Source organism: Budorcas taxicolor, chromosome 2, assembly GCF_023091745.1.
Source record: "Budorcas taxicolor isolate Tak-1 chromosome 2, Takin1.1, whole genome shotgun sequence".
In the NCBI taxonomy this organism is placed as follows: Eukaryota; Metazoa; Chordata; class Mammalia; order Artiodactyla; family Bovidae; genus Budorcas; species Budorcas taxicolor.
In genome coordinates this window covers 4,142,340-4,152,426 of record NC_068911.1, presented here as the reverse complement: position 1 = coordinate 4,152,426, position 10,087 = coordinate 4,142,340, and the positions used below count along the sequence as shown (strand labels likewise).

General features: G+C 55.9%; 1 protein-coding gene across 1 annotated transcript; it reads left to right on the top strand.

Moving 5' to 3' along the window:
• The first annotated feature begins 380 nt into the window (after positions 1-380).
• On the top strand, positions 381-3,757 carry ACTB (actin beta). The gene is made up of 6 exons (XM_052636406.1): positions 381-451; positions 1,178-1,306; positions 1,470-1,709; positions 2,153-2,591; positions 2,681-2,862; positions 2,981-3,757. Exons 2-6 carry the CDS (start codon positions 1,184-1,186, stop codon positions 3,122-3,124), a joined length of 1,128 nt encoding a protein of 375 aa, XP_052492366.1. The 5' UTR covers positions 381-451; positions 1,178-1,183; the 3' UTR covers positions 3,125-3,757.
• The last annotated feature ends 6,330 nt before the right edge of the window (positions 3,758-10,087 follow it).

The window sequence follows — 10,087 nt, the reverse complement described above, 5'->3', positions numbered from 1 at the left end:
CAGGCTGGGTGAGGGCCTGGCCACGCAGGGCCGGACCCGGGGCAACTGCTTGGCGGGGCGGCGGCCCGGGGCTCGCACCCCCTGCCCGTGGGGCCGCCCAGCACCCCAGCGCGGCCAACGCCAAAACTCTCTCCCTCGTCTTCCTCAATCTCGCTCTCGCTCTCTCCCAGTCCATCGCTTTCTTTTTTTTTTTTTGCAAAAGGAGGGGAGAGGGGGGTTAAAGAAAAAAAAAAATGCTGCACTGTGCGGCGAGGCCGGTGAGTGAGCGGCGCGGGGCCAATCAGAGCCCGCCGTTTCGAAAGTTGCCTTTTATGGCTCGAGCGGCCGCAGCGGCGCCCTATATAACCCGGCGGCGCGAGGCGCAGCCACCGCCGAGACCGCGTCCGCCCCGCCAGCACAGGCCTCTCGCCTTCGCCGCTCCGCCTTCGCCGCCGGTCGACACCGCAACCAGGTAAGAGGCCCCCAGCGCCGGCCGGGCCGCCGCTGCGTCGGGGGGCCGGCGCCTCCTCCGGGCAGGAGGGCTCCCCCGGCATCCTGGCTCCCGTGGACGGCCGCCGGGCTGCAGAGAGCGGGCTCCTACGCTCCTCTCGCTCTGGGCCGGAGCTGCGCTCGGGGCGCGCTCCATCGCGGCCGGGGACGCCCTGGATCTCTGTCCGCGAGCGGGCGGCTTTGCTCCTCTAGGGTGATCTCGAGGCGGCCGCGGGGAGGGAGGGTGGGCGCGGCGGCGCGGCCCGGCGGAGTGGGGGCTGGGGGGCACTCGTGCGCCTGCGCGCTAGGTTCGGGAAGTGAGGGCGGGGCGGCCGGCCGGAAGGGGTGGGGCCGCCGCCGCGCGAGAGCGCCTGCGCGCACTTCCTCCCGGCGCCGCCGGCCGCCTGGCGGGCGTGGCCGCCGCCGCGCGCCGGCCGGGTGGCGCTGGCGGGGCGGGGCGGGGCTGGCGCCGGGTGGGTAGGGGGCGGAGGCCTGGCTTCCTGCCGCGCGCCGCGGGGGCCGCCTCCAACCCGCGTTTGCCTTTTATGGTAATAACGCGGCCGCCCGGCTTCCTTTGTCCCTAATCTGGGCGCGCGCGCCGGCGCCCCCTAGCGGCTCGAAGGCGCGCTGCGCCGGAAGTGGGTAGGGCGGGGGCGGCCGCGCCCGACACCCCCCTACACGCCGGCTCACCCCCTGGGGGTCCCCACAGTTCGCCATGGATGATGATATTGCTGCGCTCGTGGTCGACAACGGCTCCGGCATGTGCAAGGCCGGCTTCGCGGGCGACGATGCTCCCCGGGCCGTCTTCCCTTCCATCGTGGGGCGCCCCCGGCACCAGGTATGGCCCCAACCTGGGGGTCTGGCTTAGTGGGTGGGTCCTGGGCTCTTCGGAGCTGGCGGGGAGGAGGGGGGAGGGAGGCCTTTTTGGTTTTCTGGGTGGGGGGGGGGGTCGGTGGGACTTGGCCAGAGCTGAAGGCGCCTCCTCGCTCCTCTCCCCGCAGGGCGTAATGGTGGGCATGGGGCAGAAGGACTCCTACGTGGGGGATGAGGCTCAGAGCAAGAGAGGCATCCTGACCCTCAAGTACCCTATTGAGCACGGCATCGTCACCAACTGGGACGACATGGAGAAGATCTGGCACCACACCTTCTACAACGAGCTGCGTGTGGCCCCTGAGGAGCACCCCGTGCTGCTGACCGAGGCCCCCCTGAACCCCAAGGCCAACCGTGAGAAGATGACCCAGGTCAGTGGGCCGCCCGGCCTTGCCTCAGCGCCCCTCCTTTCTTGCCCTTTGCCACGCCCTTTCTCACTTATTCTCTCTTCTGCCATTTTCCTAGGACTTTCTTCTCTGAGCTGAGTCTCCTTTGGAACTCTGCAGGTTCTATTTGCTTTTCCCCAGATGGGATCTTTTTCTGGTGTTTGCCTTTCTGACTAGGTGTTGAAAGCATAAAGTGCTGTGGGTGTAGGTACTAACCCTGGCTCGTGTGACAAAAGCCAACCGAGGTTGCTGCCAAGCGGCCTTGGAGTGTGTATTCAGTAGGTGCACAATACGTTCTGAAGTAAATCCCCATCCTGGGATCCCCAGCACACTTAGCCGTGTTCCTTGCACTCTTCTGCATGTCCCCAGTCTGGCCTGACTGCCCCTTGTGGCGTCCCAAGTATGACGTGGCCCGTCTCCCCCTACAGATCATGTTTGAGACCTTCAACACCCCTGCCATGTACGTGGCCATCCAGGCTGTGCTGTCCCTGTACGCCTCTGGCCGCACCACCGGCATCGTGATGGACTCCGGTGACGGGGTCACCCACACGGTGCCCATCTACGAGGGGTACGCCCTCCCCCACGCCATCCTGCGTCTGGACCTGGCTGGCCGGGACCTGACGGACTACCTCATGAAGATCCTCACGGAGCGTGGCTACAGCTTCACCACCACGGCCGAGCGGGAAATCGTCCGTGACATCAAGGAGAAGCTCTGCTACGTGGCCCTGGACTTCGAGCAGGAGATGGCCACCGCGGCCTCCAGCTCCTCCCTGGAGAAGAGCTACGAGCTGCCGGACGGGCAGGTCATCACCATCGGCAATGAGCGGTTCCGCTGCCCTGAGGCTCTCTTCCAGCCTTCCTTCCTGGGTGAGTGAGAAGGCCCTCCCTGCCTACCCCACACGAAGGTCACCCTGTGGCCACACTGGAGGCTAAGTTTGCCTTCTTTCTCTCCCCAGGCATGGAATCCTGCGGCATTCACGAAACTACCTTCAATTCCATCATGAAGTGTGACGTCGACATCCGCAAGGACCTCTACGCCAACACGGTGCTGTCCGGCGGGACCACCATGTACCCTGGCATCGCAGACAGGATGCAGAAAGAGATCACTGCCCTGGCACCCAGCACGATGAAGATCAAGGTGAGCGCCCAGCTGGAGGCGGACGGGGTGCTGAGGGGCGTGGTGGCTGTCAGCCGGTCCCATGGTCACCGGGGAGATGACACCAGGGCCCTCACTGCTTCCTCCTCTCTCCCCCCAGATCATCGCGCCCCCTGAGCGCAAGTACTCCGTGTGGATTGGCGGCTCCATCCTGGCCTCGCTGTCCACCTTCCAGCAGATGTGGATCAGCAAGCAGGAGTACGACGAGTCCGGCCCCTCCATCGTCCACCGCAAATGCTTCTAGGCGGACTGTTAGTTGCGTTACACCCTTTTTCTTGACAAAACCTAACTTGCGCGCAGAAAACGAGATGAGATTGGCATGGCTTTATTTGTTTTTTTTTTTTTTTTTTTTTTTTGTATTTTCTGATTTTTTTTTTTTTTGGCGCTTGACTCAGGATTTAAAAACTGGAACGGTGAAGGCGACAGCAGTCGGTTGGATCGAGCATCCCCAAAGTTCTACAATGTGGCCGAGGACTTTGATTGTACATGGTTTTTTTTTTTTTTTTTTAAATAGTCATTCCAAATATTGTGAGATGCATTGTTATAGGAAGTCCTTTGCCTTCCCAAAAGCCACCCCCCTTCTCTCTAAGGAGAAGGGGCCAGTCCTCGCCCGAGTCCACACAGGGGAGGTGATTGCTTTTGTGTAAATTATGTACTCCAAAAAAAGTTTTGTTTTTAATCTTCGCCTTAATACTTGTTTTTTTTTGTTTGTTTTATTTTGAATGGTCAGCCATCACGGCCCCCTTTTTTTGTCCCCCAACTTGAGATGTATGAAGGCTTTTGGTCCCCTTGGGAGCGGGTTGAGGTGCGGAGGCAGTCAGGGCTTTCCTGCACACTGACTTGAGACCAGTTAAATAAAGTGCACAATTAAACACGGCCTGTGGTTGGTGGTGGTTGTGTGTTGGGGGCAAGGGTGGGGCCTCGCTGAGACACCTCTTTCCCTGGGGGTTCTTGGAGGGTCATGGGGGAGGAGTTAAGGATTCTAACCTCTCAAGTTTGTTAGAGATAAATGCCCTGGCCTGGCCCTAGTGGTTCTGATACTGAGATGCTTGAAGAGTCAGGAGCCCTGGAGTTGGGGGGTCTTTATACCCACCTCCGTGGTTGGGTGGGGATCTTTGTGACTGTCTTCTTGGAATGGGGGCGGGGCCTCCAGAGTCAGAGACTTTGTCCTCACTTTCAGAACCTGAGGCGGGCTAGGCTCTGAGGCTGAGCCCAGGGGTAACACCTGCCCATTCACCTGGAATGACTCCCACAGGAGGGGATCTTCCTATAGGTGCGCAGGGCCCCCACCCCAACTTGTGAGTGAGGGGCTGTGGGGTTGGCAGAGATGGCTCTGGGGGGATTTGGCCAAGGTCTGGATCCGTCCTTGGGACTGGTGGGTTCCCAATTTCAAGGGCAGTTTGCCCCAGTTCTTCCAAGACCCTGTCGTGGGGCTACAGCCTGCCTCCCACTGACACGGAGGGAAAGAGGTAAGGTTCCCCTACGAGGGATGGGCCCCCTATCTCTAGAGGGAGTGAGAGGCACAGAAACTGACCCCCAAGTCAATCCAGATAGGCGGCCTTAAGGGTCCCCCCCACCATGAACCTGGGGGTCCGTCCAGCACTCCGCTAGGAGTTGTGGCCCCTGGAGGCGGAATGACCCACCGCCTCCCATCTCGGGGAGAAACAGCGCAGACCCTCAGGAATGTACTTTTGCCCAGTATCTTGAGAGGGGGTGTGGTCAACTCCAGGTCTGGAGGAACAGGAGAAATGTGAGCGCAAGGTGGTTATCTTTGCGCTGGGAAGGGGACTGATGGCTTCCAAAACCAAACAGGAACCCACAGTCCTGGGCTCGCCAGGCAGGTTTTGCTGGGTCAGCACACGAAACAGCAAGCGGGTGCAGAGCGTCCCATCCAGAAGGGGTCCTGTTCTCCAGGGCATCCCAGACCGCCTTTTTCACCTGGCCCAGAGGAAGAGCAGGGTGCCAAGGACAGGCTCAGAAAGCAAGGGCTGAGAAGGGAAGTCCCTCCTGGGTCGGGTCAGTTCTAGTTAGTTCTGGTCTAATTCTGGGGTGGTGGTGAGTCCTGGAATCTGGGAGATACAAGTTAAGTTTCCACCTTGGACTGCTTATTCATTCCTCAGGTAAGAGCTGGGCGCCTACTGTATGCTGATGCCTTGGACACAGACCCAGCCCTGGAGGAGCCGTCAGTCTGGAAATTCCTCTTACCCCGCCCCTTTTCTTCCTACTTCCCTGCCTTCCTCCTTCCAAGCACTATTTGTCCCCAGAATGGACTGCGGTGGAGAAACCAGCTGTTCCCTACCCTCATGAGGCGTCCTGTTCACTGGGGAAGATAGAATAAACAGGAACGTACGGCGCCCAGCAGCAATGAGAAGAAAAAAGTGCAGAGGCTGAGAGTGAAGAAGACCACAGGGTCGGTCAGGGAAGATGGGGGCCATTTATCACGTCCATATATCCAAGCTCATCAAAGCAAAAAAAAATAAATAAATACAGGTAACCAAAAAGAGCAGCAGTCATCATTTTGCCTTTTCCCAATAACAAATAAAGTAATAAAGGACCGTAAATCTGGTTGATGGGGGGTGGGAGTGGCCATGGCTCTTGAGTAGGAGGTTTCTTCAGACACATTTCTTGTGGGAGGGGTGTGTGAGCTGGCCAGGAGTCACCTGGGGAAGTGGAACGTGGGCATGCGCGTCTCAGGCAGTGGCCCTGATTGAGTGAGGACAGACGCCCAGGATGAATGAGAAGGGTGGTTGGGGCTATGTGTCTTTTCTATGTGGCCCTGGAAAATCGTGTTACTGTCTACATGCCCATCTGAGAAATGGGGATGTCAGTAACAGCAGGAAGGGTGCTTGTGAGCAGGTGCCCCCTCAGTCTTTCCCTTTGAAAGGAGACACACATTTGACCCTGCAGGTGCCGCCCCTTCCCTCCAGGGCCCACTGTTGGGCTGATCATCCAGATTAAGCCAGAGGGTGCTGATTGCCTCCCACCTTCCTCCTATACGCATTCTACAGGTTAGAAAACTGAGTCTCAGCGAGGCCAGGTACACCAGCCCCAGGTCACCCACCTTATGAGTGAGGACGCTGGAACTTGACCCTGACATCTGGAAAGCCTGAGAGATCAACAGGCCAGACAAGGCAAGGTTCAGGCCCCAAATGTCTGTCTTGTTCTGATCTTGGGCTTCTCCACTCTGACCCTGGAGTCTCCTCCCTGCTTTCTCAGGTGGCTGGCTCCCCCGTGAGGCCGCTCTGAACACCGGCGCTTCACCTTAAGGAACCGAAACCATCTCTCACCGCCCAGAACGTCCTTCCTCCCAGAAGCACCCTCTGCCTGGAGGGAACTGCACCCCAACAGGTGCCCTGAGGGGAGGGGAGTCTTAGCAAGTTGCAGGGGCTCAGAACCTTAGGTCACCGCCTTCATCCTGATGTGTCTTCCTGGAGCCCAGTGGTGAGGGAGGCTCACATACCCCTGGTGACACTGTTGGAGGCCAGTCATCTCTGGGGGGAACTGAGGTCGTGGGGCAGCTCTAGGGGGCCAGTGGCAGGTGGTTTGAGTCGCCAAAGGGGCTCAGGGACTAGGATCATTCAGAGCCCCTGCCAGCGGTTGACGCCTCATTCACTCCTTCACCTTACTGATCATTCAACTTGTATTTTGAGCACTGACACAGTTTTGGAGGAAGGGGTGTTCAGTAGTGATGTCCTGACATTGTCCCTGCCCTCAGAGGACTTCCAGTCTTGCCCCACTGTCCCCAAGGGGGCCCCGAGCCACAGGTGGCTATTTACATTTAAACAAATTACAATTGTGGGCTTACCTGTGGCTCAGTGGTAAAGAATCCTCCTGCCCGATGCAGGCGATGTGGGTTCAATCCCTGTTCCAGGAAGATCCCCCTGGAGAAGGAAATGGCAACCCACTGGAGTATTGTTACCTGGAGAATCCCATGGACAGGGAAGCCTGGCATGCTGCAGTCCATGGGGTGGCAAAGAGTTGGATGAGACTTAGCGACGGAACAATAACAAAATTACAATCAAGAATTCAGTTTATCAGTTGCACAAGTGGCAGTCCAAGCGCCCCCTGGTCAGCACAGCTGTGGAACATTCTCCTCCTTACAGAAAGTTCTAGTGGATGGCACTGGCCTGGTGGGAGGACAGATGTGGACCAAAAACTCATTCTGATAGTTCTTTAATTATCCACTGGGATAAATGCCTTCAAGGAATACTTGGAAGGACAGTGACAGAGGAGAACAGGACTGCTTTCTGCGGAAAGGATGTTGGGAGGATAATGAAACAGGGTCAGAGTTGGGGTGAAAGGGGCCCAACAGAAGGGGCGGCACAGGCAGAGACAGAAGGAGGGTCTTCCGGAGTGAGAAGGTCAGATATGCATATTTCAAAAATAAAGAGACTTTAATTTGTAGAGCAGTTTTAGGTTCACAGGAGAACTGAGCGGAAGCCATTTCCCATATGCCCCCTGCTTGCAGAGCCTCCACCATCAACACCCCCAGCAGGGCTGTGCCTTTGTCTCCACTGATGAACCTACGCGGACACGGCAGGTCACCCATACTTCACATTCGGGCTCACTCTCGGTGTTTACCTGGGAGGGGTTTGCACAGATGTCCGCCGGTACAGTATTCCGCCCTAAAAGTCCTCTGTGCTTGGCCTATCCGCCCTCTTCTGGTGCCCTTAACTCCTGGCCGTTCCTGATCTTCTGATTGTCTCCATAACATCTGCCTTTTCCAGAACGTCATGTCGTCTGTGGCCTTTCCTGATCGGCTTCTTCACTCAGTAATATGCCTTTAAGTTTCCCCCATGTCTTTTCGCAGCTTAATAGCTAATTTCATTCTTTTTTTTTTTTCCAGATTTAAAAAAAAACTGTGTATACACTGCTTTGTTTCTTTTTGGCTGCACTGGGTCTGCGTTGCAGCGCATGGGCTTTCTCTCGTTGCCGACAGCGGGGGCGTCTCTCTAGCAGTGCGCAGGCGTCTCAGGGTGCTGCTCACTCCTCCTTGCTGAGCTCTAGGCTCACGGGCTTCAGCAGTTACGGCTCGAGGGATCTAGGGCACACACCAAGGAGCTGTGACGCTTGGGCTGAGTTGCTCCGCAGCACGTGGAATCTTCCAGACCAGGGATCAAATCCATGTCCCCTGCATTGGCAGGCGGATTTTTACCCATTGGGCCACAAGGGAAATCTCAATAGCTCATTTCCTTTGAGTGTTGAATAATATTCCATGGTTTCGATGGACTGTGCTCATTTATCTGTTCACCTGCACTTCTTGGTGGATGCTATTGAGGGAAGTGTCACCCAAACCCAGAAAGGCCTGTGACAGCATAGGAGCAGTGAGGCGTCAGTGCAGGCCCCTCTCCCGGTCTCCTTAAGGCCCACACTCAGTGATTTCCAGCTCAAGTGTTCCTTGGAATTGGGGATCCCAGGACACATGGAGCGCCTTCCTCACTAGGATGAGTAAGAATTACTATGGTTCCAGCTTATAAGTATTGAATGGCTCCTCTCTGCTGGACATGTACTTGTATAATCATATTTAATTCATCATTGATTTGACAAAGTTGATTGAGGGTCTGCTGCTGCCCTGCCTTGTGCCAGTGGTGGAAAGAAGATAAACACACCAGCACAGAGAGAAACAAACCTGATTCTGGCTTGTAAAGGAAGAAAAGGAAGGGGCGTGGCAGTCAGGAGGGTCTGGGCCTGTGAAACTCCCCCACACGCCTGCCTCGGTCAGAGTTGAGCTCCAGTATGGAGGCTTGCATAGTTAAACGACGGGGACTCCATTAATATGTGCGTCTGGAGTGGTACCTAAAGGCTGACCAAACCACGAGCTCTCCGAGGCACTCACTTGTGCCTGTCCCCACAGAGGTCTGCCCTCGGAGCGCTCTCGATACTAACTGGATACTAACTGGCTCCACCTGGTGAGGTGGGAGGGAAATGACGCCCAGAGAGCGTTTGACGTGAAACTTGACGTACTGGGTTGAATGGTGTATCCCGAAGGTTCAGGTTCACCTGGAATCACAGAATATGACCTTACTGCAAACAAGGTCTCAGCAGACGCCATTAGTTAAGATGAAGCCATCCTGGCCTAAGGTGGATCTGAACTCCAGCATGACTGGTGTCTTTATAAGAGGAGAGGGAATTCTCTGGCAGTCCACTGCTTAGCACTTGGCACTTACACTGCTGAGGGTGCAGGTTCAATCCCTGATCAGGGAAGTAAGATCCCATGAAAAAAAAAAAAGGAGATACACACACACACAGGCAAAGAGGGAAGATGGCCCCAGAGGCAGAACTTGGAATATGTGGCTACAGGCAAGGAACTCCAAAAATTGCTGGTGTGTGTGTGCTAAGTTGCTTCAGTTGTGTCTGACCCTTTGGGACCCTGTGGACTATAGCTCACCAGGCTTCACTGTCCATGGAATTCTCCACGCAAGAATACTGGAGTGGGTTGCCTTGCCCTCCTGCAGGGGGATCTTCTGAACCCAGGGATTGAACCTGCATCTTTTGCAGTTCCTGAATTACAGGCAGAGTCTTTACTGCTGAGCCCTCCAAGAAGCCCAAGGATTGCTGGCAACTCCCCACAACATAAAAAGAATCAAGGAAGGATTCTTCCCTTGAGCCTCTGGAAGGAGCATGGTCCAGTCAACATTTCCATTTCTGACTTCCAGCCTGTAGAAGTGTGAGAACGACTTCTGTTGTTTAAGCCACTCAGCGGGCTGTAGTCTGATACCCTCCTCCCAAGAAACACACTTGCTTAGGTCACCCAGGAGGAAGTCGGAACAAGCATTCAAATCCAGTTCTTTTTGTTCACAGGATTTTTAGCACAGGCTCTAGACACAGAGCTTCAGGAGTTGCAGTGCGTGGGCTCAGTAGTTTCAGCTCCCGGGCTCCGGAGCAGTATCACTAATTGTGGTACACAGGCTTTGTTGCTCTGCTCCACGACATGTGGGATTTTCCCGAGCCAGGAGCCAGGTTTTAGCTGTGCCCCCTTCATTTGCAGGCAGATTCTTATCCACTCATACCACCATGGGAGTCCGATAATGATTCTTAAATGCAAAACGTTACGGGTGAGAGCATATCATCTATACATTAATTTACCCAGAAAATGTTTATTCAGTGCCTATGTCAGCGAGTGCTCCACATACAGGGTGTCTACAGTTTATTGGGGGAGGACAGAAAAAAAAAAAAAGACACAGTAGATCAGATGGTTCGAAGACTT